The 23,106-nt window shown below is 48.4% G+C and overlaps 2 protein-coding genes across 4 annotated transcripts in view; both read right to left on the bottom strand.

Moving 5' to 3' along the window:
* Nucleotides 1-16,980, bottom strand: LOC106498661 (uncharacterized). 3 transcript variants are annotated; one of them, XM_067298305.1, is made up of 9 exons: nt 16,552-16,980; nt 12,043-12,567; nt 10,697-10,832; nt 8,016-8,104; nt 6,642-6,705; nt 5,793-5,881; nt 4,525-4,637; nt 3,353-3,509; nt 1-330 (listed from the first exon to the last, which is right to left on the bottom strand). In XM_067298305.1, exons 1-9 carry the CDS (start codon nt 16,604-16,606, stop codon nt 179-181), a joined length of 1,380 nt encoding a protein of 459 aa, XP_067154406.1. In that variant the 5' UTR covers nt 16,607-16,980; the 3' UTR covers nt 1-178. The 3 variants fall into 3 exon arrangements, with proteins under 3 accessions (XP_067154406.1, XP_067154405.1, XP_067154407.1); XM_067298304.1 differs by lacking the exon at nt 16,552-16,980 and adding an exon at nt 12,650-13,003; XM_067298306.1 differs by lacking the exons at nt 1-330; nt 16,552-16,980 and adding exons at nt 1,421-1,685; nt 12,650-13,003.
* A 2,858-nt stretch (nt 16,981-19,838) lies between these two features.
* NELFA (negative elongation factor complex member A) overlaps nt 19,839-23,106 on the bottom strand; it is a 33,484-nt gene continuing 30,216 nt past the window's right edge. Inside the window, exon 12 of the transcript XR_010884471.1 lies at nt 19,839-19,854. The gene's annotated coding sequence lies outside the window, so the exon portion shown is untranslated. The remainder of the gene's footprint in view (nt 19,855-23,106) is intronic.

Below are 23,106 nucleotides of genomic sequence, written 5' to 3'. Positions count from 1 at the left end.
TCACAACTGATAAATGATTTATTTGCATTTCTGTGCACTTGTGGTTAGTATAATTAAATATTTTAGCTACATAGGTTGAAATAGGTTGATTGTGATTAACATTTTGCCCATATACACACATCCATATTGCCATACAGAAAAGCGAACAGAAAGCTTGTTGATAATGTTTCACAGCCTGCTACCAACCAGCGTATACTGGTTCTGTGTGCTCCATCACACCATACGTTGTGTGTTGTCCTGATCCTTTTGGTAACAGTAGAGACTTCAAAGATTTCTTCCTATATTCTTGCCTTCTCTTCAGAATTATCAGAAAGACAGCAAGGATTCCCCCTGGAATATAAGGAATTATAATTATTTTCAGATGGGAAGGTAAAATGGCAGGTGATGTTTGTTCTAGGATTTCTTGATTGAAATACTATCTTTTGGTAAATGGAGGTTTATTTTCCTATACATTGTGCACAGAAAAGTTTTGGATAGCTATAATTAATACTCAACTTTGGCATTTCAGCTTTACTCAGAAAGCTGTTGAGAATAGCAGATTTTAATGAAATCATTCAGTTATTTGCCTTTGTGCTCCTGTTTACTCTCTACTCTGTTGAACTATTATTTTCCACCAGACATCATCATCAATTGCAGGCTAGTTGCATTTGTGCTATCCTAGTGAAGGACCTTGCTGAGAAATTAGTTTGCTCTGTACAGTGCTTATAATGAAGCACCAGAGGTAACTGACCTAGATTAACTTTGAGTCTAGACTGAGATCAGAACTGTCAGAAAAAATTACTTTTAGGTTGGGCATAGGCACAGAAATAACTGGCAAATATCAAGTACTGTGACTCTTTGCACTGTTTTTTTCTGGCATAAGCCTCGTCAGAGAAAATTGATCTTAATAGAATAGCACAAATCTGTCCTTGTGATGCAGTATGTCCAGACAAATATGTGCAGATTTAGATTGCGTGAGCAGGCAGTCTCATGGTAAACAATTGATCTGTTATACCAGCCATGAATTTGATCCCTGAACTCTTACAAAGTACTTACTCACTGGTTCTTGTGAGCATGGGCTGTTTCTTTTACTCCTCTTCTTAGCAAAGTCTTTGATATGCAGGACTTAACTAAGGAGTGTTGTTTTCTGATGCTCAGACTTCTCCGTCAGAAATGCTGGTTATATAGGCTTTTCATACACCTAATTTTAATCCACTTTTTCTGACTAATACTCATTTGAGATGATACCTGTCTTAGATTTTTGGAATATAGCTTTGCAGAAGTGGAGGAACTTTGACATGGTTCTTAGTCATGTCTTGTGAGAATAACCCCTGTAAGCTCCTACCCTGACAACACTTCAGTTGTCTGAGGAAGAGCAGTCAACCAGGGTTGCTAAGGCTGTAGCTCCTCCAGACTCACCACTGCCCTTTCTCCTCTTATATATCCATACAGTCCTCGAATGTCAAGAGAGGATTTTGATGACAGCAGCTCTTACTGATTAGTTATTGGAAAAGCAGCTTTGCCCTTGCTCCTCTTCATTGTAGGGAATAACACATCTGTCTCTCTTATCTCCCCTTTCCCTTTGGACAACGTTGAGCCTGGCACGGACGATGAGTGTTCAGGAGGCAGAGGTAAAGGAGGTGCATAACAGTTGAGCTAAGGCTTGAACACAGGCTCATGGATGTGTCTTTAATCCCTTAGACTGTCTGGAGGAGATGAAAGCCTTGTGTCAGGGTAGCTGGTAACAAACAGAAATCCCACAGTAATGCCACTCAGGTACCTGTGCGTAGGAGATCTGTCTTGATTTAAACATCTTGCTTCCCAGCTTGCACTTCTGCCCTTTTTACCACCCATAGCAGTAACAGTTGCCAGTTTGCATCATAATTGTTAGCTTTGGTTGAACCTTCTCCCAAACTTCATTTAAAAACTACAAAACTCTTGTTTTTCCCCCCTCTGCTAAAACTCCAAATGCTGCATATTCATTGTTTTGGAATGAGTATTCACCATGGAACCTCCTTGTAGAGAAGCTCGCTTGCCTGTTGGCTTCCAGCCTTTTCTCTAATGAACCAATAATAGCAAGTGTCATCTTGGATTGGGGATGCCCCACGTGCTGAGTCTGTGCTGATGCCTTCCATTCTGTGCGAGAACACTGTTGGTTGCAAGGTGCACCATTGCCTCAGTACAACCAGCACCACACAGGCTGACAACACCCACTCCTACAGGCTCTGCTGTGAGAGCTGGCCATGAGCTAATCCTCCCCCTAGCAAAGAGGCTGTTTGCTCCATTCAGGAAGAGTCAGAAAGAGCAATAATGGGGCACAGAGAACCTGTTGTCTTTGAATCTCCTTCTCACAGGGGACACCAGCACCTGCCCAAATGTTTGTTCCAGGTGCTGCATGAGCTGCATGTAACAGAAGGCAGGAAGAGACCTGATAGCCTGTACCCTCCAGGTGCCTCATATTTAAGTATTTGGTAATATCCCAAGTCATCTGGAGCATCTCGAGATGTTTCTGTAGCACATTTCCTTTAGCCTCCCCTTGGAAACCTCATCTGTGATTGATAGAATGTTATTTGTTTTCCTGCTTTGGGACAGGCAAGATATTCCACATATACCTCTGGGGCAACCCAATACACTAGACTGAGCTGAGGCCGACATCTTGAGATACAGGTTTAACCAAAACACGCTGAAATGCCATGATTCCTAAGTTTACTGCAGCTAAGTAACAGCATATCACATTTTAACACACTTGTACTCCAGTCATCCTATAGCTAGACCTTCACAGCAGCCACGGTCCAAGCTGATGCATCATGCCTTACTCTGGTGTCTCTGAGCTGCTTTTGAACTGTTAGATCCAATTCCTCAACAGGCCCGAGTCTGAAGACTCAGCCAGCTCACAGATCATGTATTTCTCTACAACATTGACTGGGGAACAAAGTGTGCCACAGACATCACCCACACACCTAAAGTGGTTCTCAGTTGAAACTTGGGAGTTGAAACTACCAGTTTCTTTTTGGAGTTGCACATGCTTTTAAATCGCATTTGACCTGTTTGTTAACCATGTTACTAAGGTCTGTCTTTAACATTGTCTTTACATTTGTGACACCATACATCACTGTGCTTTTGGGCAGTAAGGTAAGGGCATGTGAAAACCTAAGGAAGACAGTGCAACTGGGATGAATTAGAGATCTCCAGCCACTTTCTGGAGAGAAACAATGAAGTCATAATAGATCAAAGATTAAAAGAATGAGCTGTTAGACCATTTCAGGAAATCCAAAGTACACCAGCCAGAGAATACTGCTGGCATAACACAGAGGCACCCTAGCTGCGGAGGGGTGGCTGGTTTTACCAGAGCACAGCAATGACTGACACTCACCTGCTGTGAAAAGGGCCAGGAGGATGATCATCAGAGGGGCCAACTGGCAAGAGTCTCCTGCCTTGTAAAGAAACACCTCCATGCAATACTCGGGCTCAGTGCTGCCGGCAGGGCAGAAGGCATCAGCAGGGCACTTGAGCGGGTTCACATCTGGGCTCTGCCCAAAGGAAAAAGTGAGTTACTCAAATAGGGAAGACTGCAATAAGTTAAGAACTGCCTCTGCACTAAGCATAGTGTGATAAAAGCCTCTTTGAGCTGGGGGCATGGCAGATACATGCTGGGAAAGACTGCTTTATGAAGTACCCACTGCCTTGCTGTCTCAGAAGGGAGATTTTAGGAGTGACTTGAATTCCCACATGAAGCTTTTGGTGAACCAAGACAAGGCAGAGGCAGGAGGAGAGATGGGCTGCTACCACAGCAGCCTGGCAGCCAGCAACATTACAGTCTCAGCGGTTTTAGGTGCTGCTGCTGCTACTGCTACTTCTCCTTTCCCTTCATCCTCCCAAACTGAGGTGGAGCTACCTGCGCGCTGGCTGGGCACTAGAGCTGGCCGATGTTATCCCTCGCTCTAGCAAAGGAGCGGAGCCAGGGCTGTTGCATGCATGGGCTGCTTGTCCTAGAGCTGGGGGCTGTGCTGAGACCAAGGGTTTTAGGTGTTCAGCTGGGCTCCATCACTACCTTCGCCCACTGGGGCAGGGATTAACCTTTGAACAGTGCTGACACCCCCTCAGGAGAGGGCTGCAGGCATGTGGGAGGGGCACAAGCATCTTTGCAAATGGAATTACTGCAAATGGTAATACCCGGGAGGTGACACTTCAGCATTGAAAAAGAGGGGGAAAAAACCACCAAGAAATGGTCAGCCTCTTTGCCCCTGTAGTGTTATTCAGAGTAGGGTGAAGAGCAGCAGGGCTCCATATAAAGCATGTCCATGCACCAAATATAGCCTAGTTAATGGATACACCATCCTCTAACTTTCCCCTGACGGCCAGTGCGGAAGCTTCAAGTGCAAAACAAAGCCCAGTTCCTGGTATCACAATTTTAACCCTCTCCCTCTATATAGTTAAAAAAAGCAGTTAAAAGATGAAAATGGTGTTAATTAAAGTATATTTAACTTGTTACAGGACAGCTATATTTATTAATTTATACTGTCAAATCACCTAATAGAGACTCACAGGACAGTAGTAATTTTCTGGGCACAGGTTACAGCTCTCCTTGCCCTGCTGTAATTGGTATTCTCCCACCTTGCAGAGCTTGCATCTGTTGTCTTCAGGACCTTTGAACATACCTAAACAGCAAATAAGCACAAAATTAAAATGTGGGACTAGACCCTGGGGCCTTTACAATTGCATATGGATGATTTGTCTTTGAAAGTCAGGCGGAGAAAGACCATCAAATGCTTCATGTGCATCACAAAAGCTGAGCGTGAAATTTGGTCCTGGCTCAGAGGCAAAGGGGGAGGAAGGTGCAGGGGAAGAGGAAAGAAATACTATGTGGTTTTAGATCTGGCAATAGAGCAAGTTTGAGTAGGTACTTTGAGTAGTGTGAGGTGGGTTTAGTACCGAGCTGTGGCTCTAAAACAGAGGGAAAGCTGGAGGTCAGCAAGATATTTCATATTAGCTAATTCTGGATTCGAGCGTTTTCTAGCTCTTTAAAACTTGCTGAGTGAAGTTTAAAGCACAGTTCAATTCTCACGGCTTTGTAAGGATGATGGGTCACTAAAGCCGTTGGTCTCTCAGTGATTAACGTTGTTTTGCATGTTTAAAACACAACTTGACTACAAAAATTCTTTCTAGAGGGGAGGCTCTCCATCGGTGGTTGCACGGGTGGCTGGAGCACTCCGCCGTCTCACTGCCTCACCATGTGCAGTCTGATGTTATTTAAGACAGCAAAAAAGAGTCAGTTCCTCATTTTCCCTCACTGACTCCCCCCTTCACCACTGCTGTTTCCCGGCCTCAGGCTACGCCCTGCCCCGGAGCCGTGGCCGTGCAGAGCGCACACCATCCCCTAGCTCTCCAAGCACCCCTGCAGCATCAGGTTTCCTCAGCAAAGCAAACACCACTGGCAAAAACACAGTTTTCCTAGGACGGTATCTACCCAGGGCTCCCGACAGCCCCGTCCCGCAGATGAAGGGCGTTCCTCAGAGGAAGTTAACCACACTGGCAGGAAGACCTAGCGCAGATGCGGCCTCAGAAGCGTTTTGAGTCCACAGTACCAAACCCTGCAGCCGCAGGCAAACAGGCCCTGGCCAGCTAGGAGGGACCAAAAACTGCCAGCGCTTCTCCATCACTGTGATGGCAATGGTTTGCTGTGCAGATGTCAGTGGGGCATTCGTGTTGGAGGCGTCTCGGGCGTGAAGCAGCCCTTGTGCAGGCTCCGGTATTGAAGCTGTGCATGCTCAGCTAGGCTTCCGCGGTCCCCCACCCTCCGCTGCATTCGTTACCTGGGAGGCAAGGTGTGCACTCCTCGGACGCCTTGCGAAGAGCCTCCGTCCCACCAGGGCAAGCCAGACACGTGGTGCAGCCGGTGGTGCTTGGGAGAGGAGAGGAGAGGAGAGAAAGCAGTATGGCAAGCAGGCCCAAGACCAGCCCAACCCACCAAAGCCCACTTATTTATCTATGCACAGGCTGAGGCTCAGGTCTCTGGTGTCTACCAGGAGATAAGCCTCTGCCATTTTGCAAGCATCCATGATGTCTCTCTCCTGTGTGGTTTCTCCCATATTGAATCAGGGTTGAGCACATGATGGCATTTCCGTCCTCTCTTTAGTTGCTTATTTGCATGAAGCTTGGAGGAACTCTGTATCTCTGAAGTTCCTATCCCTTAGCAAATTTGACTGGAAATGGTCAATGGATACTCGAGTTAGTTAGGAGAGCCAGACCCGCAATACAGCTGCGTAAGCCCTGGAGTATGGCTTTGTGGCAATTTAACCGTGGTTCAGCAGAGACCCGCTGGGTGATATGGCACAAGCAAGCTCCAGGTAAGCGCGGAAGGAGGGTAAATACTCACGCGTCAGCTCGTCTACTTCGAATGCAACTGATCCGAAAACACACACAGGCTAATGAGCCTAAAAAGTCACTCCTAGTTCATGCAATGTTATATCCGTTGGCTGCATCTCCCCCACTGCCCCATCTCCCTCTCCCCAGAGCTCAGCAGCGATGTCTACTCAGCTGGAAAGTCACGGTAACCTTCCCGTCGCCAGTACAACGGGTCTTTTTAGCTCAGTGACCGCTACCAGGAGGAAGACAGCCCTCCCCGGCCCACAGACCTCCGAGGTCACCTGTGGATTTCTTACTTGCAAAATGATCCAGGCAGGCAAGGCAGGCAAAGAGCTGCATTTTGCTGTGAGCTGGAATACCCTGAGAGAAAGAAGAAGAAGTTTTCAGGATCTTCCCTCCCGCTGTCCCCATCCCGACACCGTTAACTTAGTTGCTGATCGCTGTTCTACAAGCAACCAGATCAGCGCCCAGATTCAGGGTGGCATTTCACAGGCTCATTCAGGATGTTTGTTTGCTTTTTCGCTTGCCCAAGGCCCCGCAGGAGCAATAGAAGTGTCCCAGCCACCTCTGGGAAGGGCGAAGGGCTCCGGCCGCAGCGCCCCGGGCTCCTGCTCACGTCCTGAGCGCGCCGGGGAGGCTGAGCCTCACCTTTCCCAGCACAGCAGGGCGTCCGCATTCGGAGAGGAGCCGGAAGCGGCGTGGGCAACAAGATTTGCCAAGCGCCCTTGAAACAGGCCTGGATTTGGAGCACGTGCCGCAGCCAAGGCTGAGCAGGAAGAAAACAGAGCAACCTCCCTCACCGTGCCAGCAGAAAGTAACTCATTAATTCGTAATTGCCTGATTTACGCGCGCCCCTCGTGACTCCTCTGCGGTCTGACAGGCAGCGCTCGAGCGTGCGGAGCTAAGGAAGCGGCATCCCGCATCGCTGCCCCCGAGCAGAGTCTCCCGCTGCTGTCTGAACGCTTTTTCCTCCCAGACTTAGCGAATGACAGACGCGATTTAGCTATCAGCCACACAGTTTGGTGGGCGGATTTTCAAAAGAACAGTTGTGCATGTGTAAGGAGCGCCTAATTTGTGTACAGAATAGCTGCCGTGTCGCATGTGCTAATTAGGCTTTTGCATAAGTAAACGCGGGTCTGTTTTGAACACGTTGTTGCACTGTCTGAGAACACAGTGTACGAGGCCCATGCTGCCTGCAACGAGGTGCACGAGACAGCTCGCCAAAAACCCCATCTTCAACATTTGGGGAAGAAGGAGAGCATTACGCTCCATCCTCAGGCTACAGAGGATAGACTAACCAGAAAAATATGTTTTAACTAACTTTTTACCATGGAAAATATGGGAAATGCTATTCCACCCCTGCAATTTGTGCTACAACTGAACCTTGGAAAACTTCTTTCCTGACTTTCTGCAATGGGCTTTCATGGTATCATTAGTATTAGTTTATTGCAAATGGGAACATGACTTGGTGAGAGATCAGCTCTTTCCTTTTTAATAAAAATGCCGATAACAGAATGGGAAGAGATCTACTATTCTATTTTTGGCCTGAACAAAATAACCTGTTTACTCTTCAGCGCTTTTAAGTCACCTGGTAATTGCATCTGGCTATGGTAAAAGCATCGTGTACGCTGATGAAAACACATTTGGACTGAATACAAATCCAAACCTACCTTGCTGGCAGGCTCTGCAAGCTGCAGCCCCAGACTCGTTAGTGTAAGAGCCAGGCGGACAGGGAGAGCATGCGGTGCTCCTCCGAAAACTGGGAGGGAATTGAAAAGAGGTTTAGTGCTATTTTAGGTCATTGCAGCTTCTATTCTCTTTAGCTGCTTAAGAAGAGACAGAAGAACAAAGCTCTTTATTTTAAGTCTAGAAATAGAGTAATTATAATGAAGGAGTTCAGGCAGAAGAAACAACAGCTAGAACTTGCCTGAATGTTAAAGGTCCAAGGGGGGGAAAAAAAAAAAAAAGTTTTCTGTTTCGTTAATGCCGGCGATGTCCTGTACCCTCTGTGGGCTCTGTGGAAAGCTGCAGGTTTCCGATTCTGAAGTTCTGGCCTCAAAAAAACTTATTGTAATGAGGCTCTAAAATTTGGTGTTAAAGTCAGGCTCTTAAATCCACACGCTGGAAAGGTGCTTGATGTTCAGCGCCTGTTATTGATTTTAAAGAGAGCTGCTCCCTTGTTGAACGTCAGGTCAGTTAACAGTCAAAAAAAGGAGCCAGATTATTGGTGCTGCTGTGTGAGAGTCCTGACCTTAAACATCAGGGACTGTGGGAAAGGGGATGCAGTATGCTAGACCTTGGGGAGGACGGGAGAAAAACAGGGAAGGCAGAGAAAGAGGAAAGCTATTGCATTCGTCACCAACAGAGCCGAATCCCCACCAACAAGAAGTATGCGCGCATAACAGTTTGTTAACATACCACGGGATGCTTTGGCAGAAAACAAGGACATGCTCTCTAATTCCTTTGGAAACCCCAAGGCTGAGCGAGATTTGTGGAAAGCCAATTGGAAACGCAGCAAATGCTTTGCTTAAACCAAACCAACGCAGGCCTGCATCAGCTGGAGCTGCTCAAAGCTCAGGCGACACCGGATTCTCCAAATACCGCAAAAGTGTTAAATGACCCCAGGAGAGCCCTGCACCGCGCGGCCAGCTGCCCTGGCGACGGCCACACGCATGCTGCGCTCGGGCAAGGCGACCCCGGTCCCTTCCCTTCCCACCTCGGCCTTCCCTCCCGCCTCCCCGTTCCTCCGGCACGCGTAAATCCAGCTGCCGCTTCCCCGTCCTTCCTCCTCGGTGGCAGCAGCCCCCAAGCCCTCAGCTTGGCTGTGTCTTCTCCCACATCCCAGCAGAGGTGCTCGCTGGGGACTGATCCAGATTTCTAAAGCATCTGGAGGCGTGGGAGAAATAAGGTATCCCCAACAGACACAGCAGATACCGGATGAACAGATGGATAAATGGAGGGAAAAACGGGAGGGGAAACAGCCTGAGCAGCAAGTGCAGGTGTCTCCGGAGCTGTAGGACACTTGTAGAGCGAGAAAGGAGCTGCCGAGCATCCTCGGTGCCGGAGCCCAGGTTTGCCACCCCAGCAAAGGTTGACTGCCTGAGCCTGCCTCGACCAGCACCATGCAGAGACCACCCCATGGGATGACCCTCGGGGCTTCATACGTGAGGAAAATCAGCATCTCCTTGAGCGTTAGTGACTGCTGAGCCCAGATGAGCAGAGGACAGGGACTGCTCCAGCACAGGCAGAAACGCTTTCAGCAGGACATCCAAGCCACCAAGACACCATGAAACCGTCTGCAGGCTTTTGCCAACCACATCACCTGGTTTCCATCACAGCACAGGGCAAACGCTCAGGTTACACAGGGCAAAAGCTGAGGAGCCTGCAGGGACTCAAGGTGCATCTGGGAAGACCATGCGAAATCCCAGAGTCTGGCAAACCAGGAATCACAGAGCGGCTGAGGTGGGAAGGGACCTCTGGAGATCATCTAGTCCAACCCCCCTGCTCAAACAGGGTCCTGGTTAACCAGGAAGCCTAGTGAAATGGCAAGGCCAGGCTTCTGGCCAAGACTGACACAGTGCAAAAAAGCTAACAAATAAAACAACTAAGTGTGTTGCAGTCAGCAGTGACTGCAACACGAGATCCTTGCAGCAAAATACAGAGTAAGAAAACCAATTTGTAAAGCACAGAGAGGAAGCTGGTTTCTTCCAGGAGGAAAGACACAGGTGAAAGCTGAAGAGCTGAACCCCACGCCTCATTTCCAGAAGTTGTCCCTCAGTCAAAAAACTCATTTTCCCCTTACATATATGAAAGGCTGCAAAAAGATGTGCAGCCAGCCAAGAGCTGGAGCCGGCCACTGGGAAGCACATGCGTCCATGCTGGGGTTTCCTGGTGAGGAAAATTTGGCAGCAATGAAAAGGTGCACCTCTTAGCACCTCCTCCAGCCCCACCTGGGACCTGGCCTGAAGTACAAACCAGAGGCAATCTGGGGCTTTCTCCAGAGTTAGGGTTGTTTAGACTAGTTTAGCTGGGATTTAGCTGTTTTTATGTGGAGTGAATGAGCAACCTGATCCAGTTCACCTGCCGAGGAGCGCACGGCCCCTCTCCACCTGCTGTTGAGCATTTTACAGCACAAGGCCATGGCAGCAGATCAAAGTCAGACCAGCCAACCCTGGGCTTCTCTTTCTTTCAGGGAAGTAAAACCTTGTACTTTCCACCGAGAAACAGCCATGGCAGCACTTTTCCCACAGCCCAAGGGAGGAGATTTTGCAGGGAAACGTTTCGAGGGAGACTGCGCGCAATTCATGCTTCCAGCCGCATCGGCCACCCCAGCAGAGGCTCAGTCACTCACCTGGCGTAATACCCCTGCGGACAGGGCAGACACGACTGTTGGCCGCTCAGGGGCTGGTAGTGACCCACCGGGCAGGGGACGCAGTCAGCAGGGCCCGCGCAGGAGCCCCGCGAGCAGCACAAGCAGCTCAGGGTGCCTAAATTGGAACAAAAAGGTCAAGATCAGGACCGCAATACTTCACTTAAGCCCTAATACAACCCCTTTGCTCATAAGTACCTGTCACCGCAAAGACTGGGGAAGCATTTGTCTTGCTGGAGGAGTCAGGCCCAATCTTAGGGGTGGAAAACCAGAATGTTAATGCTAACGATGCTGTTGTGCATCATTAGCAAGCTGAAGAACAGCCATAAAACAATCTCAAGCTTATCAACATGGATTTCTGGTAATTACCAAGACTGCTTTTTTCCCCTTTTAATCTGAGGGAACAGGAGAGTTTCTCCGTGTCCCCCTCCCAAAAGCATACAGTCCTTTTGATTTCTGATTTACTTAGGCTTATGAAAAGCAGAACTACAGCAGAAAATACCAGAGTAGAGAACCTGCCTTAACCAGAAACAGCCTCTCTTTGAGCATGGGTAACACAGTATTCCCACCGGACACAAGCTCTAGTAGTTTTTGCTCCACAAAACAAGCTTGATCTACACAGAACAATTATGTGGGATTTGCTATAACGGCACACATCAATCTATCATCCCACTTCTTTCAGGAACCAGCCCCAGTACTGCAGCAACGGCGTATGAGCAAGAGGAGGAGATACTGCGATAAACACCCAGCACACCAGGGTGGTGGGAATTACCTCCTGCCCTCTGCAGAGATGCCCTAAAGCATCAGCTCTGGTTATTCCTCTCTTTAAAAGTGCCCTGCAGAGGGGAGAAGTACGTGGAAAGTGCATTGCTTTTATTTTATTGTTTAAATTCACCTCAAAATAACCTCTGAGAAACATAATGCCATGCACTCCTGACTGCAACAGAGTGGTAATTGGTACCAACTGGGTGGTTTCTCGAGCCCAGGTGAAAAGGCTGTTTCTACAGCAGAGATTCACTTTCAACCATTTGAGACAGATAATTAGAAGCTTTTTTTGTATTTCTTGTACATATAAACAACATCATCCTGCCAACAAGCCAAGCTGCCCTTGTGTTATGCTTTGCGGTCACAGTCCTACCACTTCTTCATCCTACTGAGGAAACTTTGGGAAGACTGATAAATAACAAGCCCAGCAAAGTCCAAGTCTTTAATTCCCATTCCTGCTCCCTGTCCAATGCTCCAAGACAAGGACACGCACCCTTGTTACCTCCCTTTACTTTCCTCTTTTCCATGTAACACAAGGAGCTGGGGTGAGCACAGACTCCTACCATCGTTGGGAAATGTCCCTGGGGAACAGTGTTCACACGCTGTCACGTTCACCCTGCTGCAGCCCGAGGGCTCCGAGGTGGTGAGGAACGGAGCTGCCGATGGGACGCTGGGAGACACCGTCACAGCCAGAGGGGAGGACGGGGCACTGGTGGGCGCTGCGGTGGGCTTGCGAGAGGTGGTCGCACTTCCAGAAGTGAGCGCTGTTGCCTCTGGGGTGGTGGACAAAACTGGAGCTGATGTTCCCATGCTTGGGTCAGTAGACGGCGCTCCCGTGGATGCGGCAAGGTTTGGCGTGGTGGACACCACTCCAGCCGAGAGTGTCGCAGCAGGAACTGGGGGTGCGGAGGCTGAGGCAGCAGCTGTGTTGGGAGGCACTGGTGTTGAGGCAATAGGGACCTGGGTGGCCGTTGCACTGGGAGGCACTGGTGTTGGGGCAATAGGGACCTGGGTGGCCGTTGCATTGGGAGGCACTGGTGTTGAGGCAATAGGGACCTGCGTAGTGGTTGTCTGACCTAAAGCAATACCTAAGAGAAGAAAAAAAAAAATCATTAGTGGCAGAGTTATCTTCTCCCTTTAATAGAGGTTCCCCATTAGAGTTTTACCAACTGTTTAACTCATGTTTCCTTGCTTGGTGTCCAGAAAGCCTCCTCTGCCACATTTGACTAAGAGTAATGCAGAAACCAGGGAGTCCACATCGCCGGCAGCATCCAAACATCACTGAAAGATGTATCAAGGAAACAAATCAGAGGGTCTCTGAGGTTGCAACTCAGTAGATATCAGCGTTGAGGACATCCGACTCTCCTAGATAAAAGGTTGTGAGAATGATTCAAAACACTTGATTTTGCTAGCAGCAGCAGCTGTTTGAGACATGTGACAATCTGATTTAGGATGCTTGTCAAGTAGCTAGTTGTTTTATCCTTTCTCACTTAAAGGGATTAGGAAAGAAAAGCCATGGGTTTGGGATTTTTTTAAGCTGTTCTAGAGATCTGTCCAGTGACCAGAAGGGGACCTGCCTGCAGGCCTCAGCTTCCTTTGATTCTGTGAAATTCCTCCTCCTGTAAGAGTAGGAGCATTTCTTCTCAGCCAAAGCTGGAAAGCTGTCATCTTGAGAGAATTTGGGGTATTACTGCAATTCAAGTCGTTTTGCTGTGATCTGTTACAGACTGAAATGTTGCCTGCTGATGAGAGCGAGATCTCCTAGCACACAACCATGGGGGATGTTTCCCAGTCTCAGGATGGAAGAAAGACCCATAAAGCTAAAATTGAAAAGTTGGTTTTAATTTAGCAAAGTAGTACTAAGCAAAAAACTATATAGCCAGCTCCTGCCACAGGAGCTGTCACATCAGTTTGGTTCAGGAAGGCAGGGCAGGAGACTGGTGCCCCCCACATTTTACTCTGTGCAATATCTGCAGCTTCTGAAAACATGCAACTTCATATAGCATCAACATGCAACTATCACCTTAAATGATTTTTTTCCCCTGCGTGACTTCTTAACACATGCCTTCAATTCTTTTGTCTAAATTTTATGCCAGTTACTGGAAGTCAGAAGTCACAGACGGACAGATGATGCCCAGTCCCTCTCTTGGAGGTATTATATTACACACAACCAGCTGAAAAACAAGCTAAACATCTCTGAAAGTAAAGGATCGACTGAATTGCTAGGAACACCGATTTGAATAACATAGCAAAGTTGGTGAGAAATCTAACAGTTTTTGAAGCATGTAGTACAAGAAGAACTCCAGGTTGCGTCAGGTTTTCCTTTCAGAGCAGCGGGGCGACTCCGGCCGGGCGAGCGCGCGCGCCCAGAGCCACTTCTCCCGGCGCCAGCGGCGTTTCCGTGCCGTTCCAGCCGGCGTGCGTGCCAGGCCACCGCAGCAAGTGGGCCGGCCGCATTCGGGTGGCTCTAGCAGGGTAAATCAGAGGGCTATTTTAAGAAACTGCTCTAGGGGTTTCAAGGGAGAAAGCATGAAAATGGCTAGATACAGGAACAGGGTGAAAACCCGGAGAGTCGGAGAGGCAGCGCAGTCTAGCAGCTACAGCACAAGCGCCAGACGGCTGTGAAAACTCGAGTCGCTGCAGACTTTTTCCCAGGCTAACTCCTCCCCAAGCTCTTGATTTCTCTTTCTCTCTTGGGTTGCGCCTGCTGTCTGCCTGCACAGCGCTGGGCACCACGGATAGTAGTGCTTAGCACTCCGGCGGTGTAAACACCACCACCCCACAGACTAAGCGGGCTGGTAACGCTGATTGAATTTCTAGCAAAATCAGGACACCAAATAAAAGAGTCCTTACAAATCTGTGACCGCATGGAAATGGCCCGTTCAGAGCACTCTCTCCTGTGTGCATACCAACTCCTTTGCACTTAACTGAGCATACAACCCCCCGCAACCTTTCCATAACTACGTGAGCACACAGCAGCCCGGGCCACTTCCCACATCTTCTGGCCACAGCCCCCAAAACAGACGCTGAATTTAACAGCGATCCTTTTATTGCATATTTGCTTGCCGCCGGTCCAAGCCGAAGCGAGCTGCAGCCCCCCGCGCCGGTGCTACATGGGGAGAGCAGCTCTGCAGCACCTGCAGGGAAGGGTGGTGGCTCGGCCCAGGGCTCCAATACAAGATTCCCCTTTTGGGGTTTACCTGCCTTACGGGCTGAAAACAGCCTGCTTCCCTTTTCTCATATCTGGCAAGAAGCTGAGTCAGTCCCATTTTTTATTAAACTAATCTCAAAGTGAACATTAGCAGTAATTCCAGGGCACTCCTGGGCAGTTCTCAGAAGGACCACGATGGTCACAACATCCCATCTCCCACAGAGCAGTCGGTCCCCAGCGTTTGCTCAGCTGTCAGCCAGACACACAGCAGTGGATTTAAATACCTTGGACTGCCCAAAGCTGGCTGAACATGTTTTTTAACAAGATTTTTTTAGTTGAAAAGTGCTTCTTCATAAGCTTTCATTGTTGGTTTATTTGGTTTTGCTGATAAATCGTGGTACTTTTAAGATGGACTTTTTTTTAAATGGAAAATATATTTTCATAAAATTTTACTAAAATAGTTACTGAAGAGTTATTTGCAAAACTTCAGTAGCCATTTCAACAACATTTGAGTGCAAATACTTTATAAATTCACTTAAGCAAGTTTTGGAAAAAAAGAGGTAGTGAGGCTGGGTAAAATTAGTTTTGAGCATTTAGTAAATGTGGGCAGATGCTTTGTTTTACTAGTTATAGTACCACAGCTATGAAAAACCCAGTACTTAACCTGCTCAGCTACATCTGACTGTTTTCTCTCTTGCGGTTACACTGCCTACACTGGGGAGCACTGATTTGGCTTTCTAGAGGCTTTTTTCCTTTTTAAGGGGCACTGTATCAACAAAAATATCTCCACAGATGCTTCAGGGATGGGTCTTTTCGTGCTGACTTGGCACAAGATTTTGTTTGAAGAGCCTTGAGGATGCCCCGGCTGGTTACTGAGCTCTTAAACACAGTGCTAAACCTCCCTGATTTACAAGACATGCAGCCCCACTGACTTGTGAGGCACACGGATGCTGGCTGAGAACTCCTGAAATGCAGAAATACGATGGACACCCCCTCAACTTCTCTTCCTTTGGTCTTGCACAACTGCACAGTATGCTACTCTGGAAAAAAACAACCATTCAAGGGAAACAACACAGAGCCAAGTCGATAGTTACGTATCTGGGTGAAGATAATCCTCGTTTAACTCCGTAGGTGAATAATTGTCTTCGGAAACGGAGACTTTCCCCAGTTTAGGTTTGGGAGGGTGCCAGACTGAAGTAGCAGTTTGTTATACGCTCAGGCTGTCCTGGACACGCGTGGCTAAGATAAGGCCTGCCAGGTGATAGCTCGGAGCAGCTTTGCCCGGTGCCAAGCAGCGCCCCGAAGCGCGGACTTGCCCGTCCCAGCGAAGCGGCAGGACTGAGGGGTTCGTCCTCCACCGCGAGCACGCTGCTGCGAGGGGAAGGAGCAGGACAGCACCGTGCCTAAAGAGCTCCCACCTGCACGTGGCCAGGCGCGTCCTGCAGCGAGCACGACCCGACGGCTCAAGGACATCAGGTTGGCAGACCCTACGTAGCAGAGCTATTTGCTGCACAAGCAGTAGGAGCGGATGAAAAGAGCCAGGAAGGAGGAGATAGAGGCATGATTACAAAAGCGTTTCAGACATTTTTATATGCCTCACTTTCCCTCACAATCCAAAACATAGGCCGTGAAAAGGCCACTGCAACTCCTCCATTTGCAGCGTGATTGGGCTTTTTTTTTTTCCCCTCCTTCTCTCAAAGCAAGCTTTGATATCTGCCATGTTCAGCCCACTTTAAATGCTGCATATCTTGACTTCAGTTTCAACCACGGATTTCCTCTCCTGGGTTCCCCGCTCTCCTCTTGCCCTGTCCTTCCACAGCACCCAGGGAGGGTGAAGCCGGGCAGTTTCACCGGCGCGTTACGGCTTTGCCCAGCCCCGGGCTCCGCCAGCAGGAGCGAATGCCGCTCCAGGAGGACTTACCTGTCAGCCATGCCGCGGTTAAGCTCCAAAGCAGAGGAGAGGGCCAGGCACGCATCGTTCCCCGAGGAGCAGCACAGCTTCTCAGAAGGCAAGATCGGCAGCTAATCTCCGAGGTCTCACTGCTTATTCTGCTCCGTTCTTGTGCCCAATGTTGTCACCTGACTCTGATCATGCGGCTCAGTCAAACCACACACACACACACCCCCAACAAAGGGGGTTTTATACGCAGAGACTGCGAGAGGTCTTACGGAGAAGTTACTGGCTCTTCCAGAGTGTAGTGCAGACTAAAATACCAGGCAGAAGAAAAATCTAACCCTCTTTTTGTGGCGCCCAGAAACACACGCGAGAGAAGCGCCCTGGGGGAAGCATGGGGCCGAGTAAGGCGGCGCGGGCGAGCTGCAGAGCGCCTTGCGCCTGGCTGCTGGCCAGTCCCCCGTGATCTCATCAAAAGAAAGGACTTCATTTCTTGACACCCAGGATTTCCTGAAAGGAGAAAAACAAGAAGAAAAATAACCCAAGAAGAACCCACGGTTCAAAGCAGCTCGCGCTTTGACTGAGGCTAATTGTGGTGTAACCAAAATTCATCCTCGGGGCAGGTCAGAGCCTTCCCAATTAGCATTCCCAAGATGTCAAACCTGACACATCCAGCTGTTGTGACCAGGATCAAGTTAACCGCTCCCGATGGTGATTTGGAGATGGGGTGTTGCATTCAGTGAGGTCCCATCCCCTTTTCCATGCATCATTACTGGTGACTGCTCTCCTTGCTGTTCATGCCAGGTCCTGCTGTTTGCGCCTGCTCGCTCACTCTGCTGGACTCCAGCCCCTCTTCTGCTTTAGGCATTTGCACGTCGCTCACAGGGCAACCGCTCTATCATGAGATCGCGGCTGTAGAGATTTTGCTGAAAAAGGCATTGCCTGCCCAATCTGAAAGATGAGCACAAAGCGGTCACCCAGCTTGAAATGTTGTGAGCCGACAGTTTGCAGGCTTTAAGCTGAAGCCCCAGGTGCCCCTCGCTGCCGCGCAGGCGCGTGCGGCTGCTTGCCCATGTCGCATGGACGCTGCCCACACGGGCTGGAGGACCACGCAAGGGAAGGTTTCTCTCAGGATCGCTGTCCCACGCAGTCCAGCACCACCTCCCACGCAAGCTGCGTACGAAGATGTGTAGTCCCCTGCTAGAAGACGCAGGGCTCCTGCAGCAGCCTGCCGGACCCCATGCAAACACCCTGCTGAGCGCTCCTCAGGTTCGCGTCTCCAGCAATAAGTCCGTTGATGCCCTCGCAGGAGTAACGCCTGGCGGGAGCTGCGGGAAGAGAGGGCAGCCGCCGCCTTTGCTGCCCCCGGGAAGGCAGCGCTGCCCGCTCCCTCCAGCCGCGGCTGCCTTGCAGCCCAGCTGCGCGAGCCCGGCCCGCTCCTGCAGGCAGTGCTTCGGGGACAGGAGCTGCCTGTGGCCGGCAGGTGGGAAGCGGGCGAGCACTTGCACCTGTCCCCAGAAGGCTTTACGCAGCAGGGCTGTGCACACACGTTTCCCTTGCCCTCTGGGGACCCTCCCTTCACTTTCGATATCCCCGATTTAGGTGGGTCGAAGCTAGCTGGCTTCCAGTGTTAAATATACTCTCAACCTGAATCGCTCGCTCCTAGTAAGCAAAATACCAGATATGGATATATATCCCTCAGGCCCAGCACCAGCCCCAGCAGCTTTGCAGCTCTGCACTAGTAGCTCCTTATGGAGACGCTGCTTTTATACTCCGGGCAAGGCAGTTTCAGAGGCCTGGCCTTTCCCTGCAGGTAGGTGAGCTCTCAGTGTGATATTTCTCACCTCAGTTTTATAGGTCTTACAAGTTTCTATGCTGGGTTTTTAATTCCTTTCCACCTCTGTCTTCATAAGCAACTCTGATCTGTTACATAGACCTGCATGTGTCCATCCAGCTCTTCCTCTCCTCTTGAAAAAGCTGCATGTCTGTCAGCTCAGCTGGTGGGATGAGGACCTGCAGTGGTGGGCAATGTCTGCAGAAAAAGCACCACAGAACAAAGCAGCTCTTTGCTAGCACATGGTAAGTTATCAGTTATGACCAGATGAGCTCAGTGTCTAAAACCTGCCAGGGAAGAAACACCTGTACAGATGTTGTGTACAGATGAAACTACCAGCAACTATCCTGTAAAATGAGGTTTATTCTACTAGAGAAGAGAAGCTGATGACAGATCAGTACTCTCTATGCCATGAGTTGCATAGAGCCCCCGCTCTTTTGTGAGGAGCCTTCCCTCTAGCCTCAAACCCCAGGGGCAAGTCACCCCTTGGCCAGCCCAATACTTGGGAGGAAAAGGGAAATTTCATCTTAACCCCCTTTCCATGCCATTCAAAGCCTCCCTCTCAGATGAACTATCTGAGCCCAGCTAGGAGGCGAGGCAGGCTGGTTTCTCTCAGTTGCTTTAAACAACTGGGCGAGTTTGAAATACTCTCCTGACAGAGAAACTCTGATGCAGCTTCCATGCCAGGAAGTACAAATAGGTTAATTTATAAACTTCTGGCCTGCCTTGTCTTGTCTCTGTTGAGATTAAATACTTTTGCTAGTTGGTTCACAGAATAAGAGCAGCATGGGTGATCAAATGCGATGTCCTAGGCTGGTGCAGGGCTGTCTTCTCAGTTCTGCCGCTCTTCTTCAGGCTGTGAACCTTGCATCCCCAAACCAAGAAGACACCGCTCCCCTCCCCGGAGGGCTCAAACCTTTGCTGGCTCCTTCCAGGGCAGAGGCAGCAGCAGTGATGTTTTCTTCCAGGAACGCAGCTGTCTGCATCAAACACACCAGCAGTTTGTACCGACTCGCACACTTCACCTAGCCTAGCGAAGCAAGTCACAAGCATTTCAGAAGGGGAGCAGTAAAGTGGTAACTATCCAGGCATTACAGTACTAAGCACCACCCCAGGACTGTGCATCAGTTGGCTGCAAATCACCAGGGAGGTAGACACTCAAGTGACCTATTCATTTACAAGGAAAGCTACTTACTTATTTAACAAGAGAGCAGAGAACCTGAGCAGAGTCTCTCAAACACTGATCCCCTCTGCAATGTCAAGCATGAGCCGCCAGCATGAGTAACGGGAGCTGCCACCACCCCAGTCACCTTGGCTCTTGTTAACTGGGATGTGGGGGGAGAAATCCCAGGTGAGGTCCCATCCACAGCGAGGGTGGTAGAACAGAGAGGAATGCATGAAGTGAGAGAGGATCAACATACCTACTGGTGTGAAAATGGTAACGGTCACTGGAGGAAGCTCTAAGGTCAAGTCTATTAATTGCCAGCAGGAAACAGCTGTAAATTAAAGGAAGGATCACTTCATTCTTGTGTTTTCTCTTGGGCTCTTCCCTTAATTATCCGCTACTCACCACTGTCACCACTAGGATTCTAGAACTCAGTCACTTGCTCTGATGCCATATGACTGTCATGCTCCAAACTGAGCAAGCTACCACAAACCCGTGTTGTTCCCCCTACACTGAGGGAAATTGTGGTCCTTGGTGTACTGCATTCAGCTATTTGAGAAGGTTACAGCTACAATCCTTTGGCAGCGCATTGCTGATTTGCACCTGATCACTGGGCTACTACCAGAGTGAGGGTTGTGGGGGTGCCTGCAAGATTATCAGGTATAAAGTTAAAGGGTCAACTGTTTTGACAAGTGCTTTTAATACAGATAACTACATTTCTTCAAGCAATGCAGCTTGCAAGCATATTGCAATGATACCACAATCTGGCTGTGTACAGAGAAGGTACCAGCCAGAAGGTACCATTTCCTTCTCTGCAGAGAGAAAAGCACTTAAACATGCCTGACAGCCACAGGAGGCATTATCCCATTTTCTAGGCTGGGAAGCAACTGGGAATCTAAAACATCCCTTTCAGATGCAAGGTCCTTTCAGAAACTAGGACACAAACTGACCCTCAGAGAGCAGCACAGGAATTCAGAGTTTAGGAACACAGGCCATTTAGTCAACAATCTGCAAGTCAGCAACGTAAATTCAACCAAGATCTTAAGTAACCATCCTCCAAAGCCTCTTCGGTAGCTTACCTGCAAAACGGTAATGAACATAGGCAGCAGATGAGCTTCTCAATCACAAAAACCTTTGCTATAGAAGTATGATCAGACTCCCTGCCAGCTCTAAGTCTCTAGATCTTGAACTCAATGAGCAGGAAGGCAGCCACTAGAAATTTGCTTCATTTCAGGTGGGGAGAGAAATTCTGCCACACTGTCCTGCTCATAAACAATAACAAATCCAGTTCTGTGCCCAGAAAAGAGCCAAGATGCTTCTACACAGGTAAGAAAGAACAAAAAGCAAAGCAAAGCTGTCGGGACTCCCTAAAGGATTTACTTAAGTCAAGATTTTTTGTGTGTTCTGCATAGAGGCATTAAAACTTGCACCTGCCCGGACGGCCACATGATGGCACCACAGCTTTAGACAGTGAGGACACATGACTACGCTTGGGGGGGGGGGGGGGTGGAGAAACACGGGAAAGAGTCTTAACTGGAAAAACATTTCTTTTTTTCAAACTGCACCAGCAAAAGCCTTCAGAGTTGTGCAAATGGAAGAACGAAATCCACAGAAGGGAAGCAAAAGGAATCAGATTTATAAAAATCATCCTGAAACAAATACCTCAAAACTCTTATTTTTAAAGATGCGTATCCGGGCTTAGATTTAAAGAGAATTAAAAAAGAGAATAGAGACAGTCAAAAAAAAGGTGTTGTACTGCCCCAGAGATCTGATGGCTTAATCAAACTAAAGGCACTGACCATACGTGAACCAAGTCCAGCAGGTATTGCCCACAATCAGCACAGAATATTTGATTCTTCAATCAGTCCTGATTAGTTAAAAAGGGGTGCTTAAAATACGACATGGAGGATTTTGAAATGGAACAGTGTCAATCTCTCAGCTGTAGTCAATGTTAAGGATGCAGGTCAAACCCATCTGGTGCTCTAGATAGAAAAGAGGAACTAAGCAAACTCATCAGCTGGCTTGCAGCAGACCACATAGAAGAAAAGCATGATTTAAATGAAATAAAGGGAAGTCTCCTGGTAAAAGGGAATGTTTATGTGAAATGTTTTCCTATTAACCCACTGTGTGCAGCTCTCTAGGACCAGCCACCACTGAGACACCAAGAGCATTACCAAGTTAGGAAGGTCACTTATCAGTAACTGGAGACTCTCCAACACATTCTCCATATTCTGATATGCCCTGTGGGGATACAAACCCCTGAACATGTAAGCTGAAGACTTCTGTTGCTCCAGCAGTAACTGTCAGGGCTTGCCCACAACATGCCTCCTTCACAAAAAACAAGCTGGTATAAAGGGATGGGGCTTTCCCTTTTCCTCAGTGCCCCAGCTCCACTGGATTCAAACCATAATTCAAAATATTAAAAGGACTCTGTAGAAGGGGAGATGCACTTGTCAATACATAGCTCAAAGAATCTCTCATTACTGGCAAGGTGCCTTGCTTTTTCCCTCAAGTCATTGCTCTTCTATGCATCCATACTGCAGGTGGCTTTGAGCCACCCAAAAACAGCACAGAGAACTAACTTCTCTGGCAAGGCTTCTTACCCAGACTGCTCAATTATGATATACCACCTAGCACGGCTACAACGCCAGCTGCTACCTCTCCAGGCCTCAGACTTGTGAATGCTGAAAGCGTAGCTCTGGGTACCTCCATGTGTGACAACAAAAAAATTAGTGCAAGGAAGATAAGGATCTCTGTCTCTTCAGCAACTCTCCTAACATGAAGAAATGGCCAGGGGGGAGAAGAAAAAAAAGTTTTTACTGAAAGATGAAAAGGGACTGAAGATGAGGGAGACTATGGACTTTAGTGACTGATCCATCATTTAGTGTCATTAAAACTAAACATACATGCTGCTGAGGGTTTGAATCAACCACTCTTAGAGAAACAGCTAACATTATGCAGATGGGTTAAAACAAACAAAACAAAACAAAAAAAACCCACACAACAGCAACCTTGAAAAGCATCAAAGGGAATGCACATAATAGATTTGTTTACTGAATGAATCTGCACCATAGAACGCTTCAAATTCTTGATGTTGTGGGCACATCCCAAAATGATAATGGAGTATTGTGAAGAATCCTTCAGGAACTCTTAACACTTTTCAAACACACTCAGTAGGCTAAGATGCTAAGCTCTACAGACATAAGATTATTTTCTGTTGTTCATGAAATTACCAGGAAGACGCAAGCATATATTTTAATACCAAATGCTATTCAGGAACCATGCTCCAAGAGCCAGATGACGGTATCTCCCAAGTTCCTTGGGAGAAGGTCTGGTACCGTGCAAGTGCCTTGAAGCACAGCAGGTTCTGAAAACAAAATTGCCTCATCTACTTTGGAACAATTATCTTTTCTGCTTCCTGCCTTATTTTCCTTCCCTGCTTTCAGGAGAACCTGTATGCGTGCACCTGTTTGCGCGTAAGGTGGGGAGAAGGACAAAGTCTGAGATGTTTTAGATTCTACCTAACAGCATCAGAAATATTCTGTTCTAAAGCTGTCCTGTGCCTGCCACTAGTTTATCTGAG

This window comes from Apteryx mantelli, chromosome 5 (assembly GCF_036417845.1).
Source record: "Apteryx mantelli isolate bAptMan1 chromosome 5, bAptMan1.hap1, whole genome shotgun sequence".
NCBI classification, from domain to species: Eukaryota; Metazoa; Chordata; class Aves; order Apterygiformes; family Apterygidae; genus Apteryx; species Apteryx mantelli.
Note: the sequence above shows the minus strand (reverse complement) of the source record. Positions and strands in the feature narration are given on the sequence as shown.

What these genes read in the sequence shown, in the direction of transcription:
- LOC106498661 (XM_067298304.1), bottom strand. Translation starts at nt 12,758, where the DNA reads ATGTTTGGATGCTGCCGGCGATGTGGACTCCCTGGTTTCTGCATTACT. An exon ending in CCGCAGGGGTATTACGCCAG is followed by an intron (nt 8,105 to 10,696) that starts GTGAGTGACTGA and finishes ATTCCCTCCCAG; the next exon opens with TTTTCGGAGGAGCACCGCAT. An exon ending in CTGCCTGGATCATTTTGCAA is followed by an intron (nt 5,882 to 6,641) that starts GTAAGAAATCCA and finishes TCCTCTCCCAAG; the next exon opens with CACCACCGGCTGCACCACGT.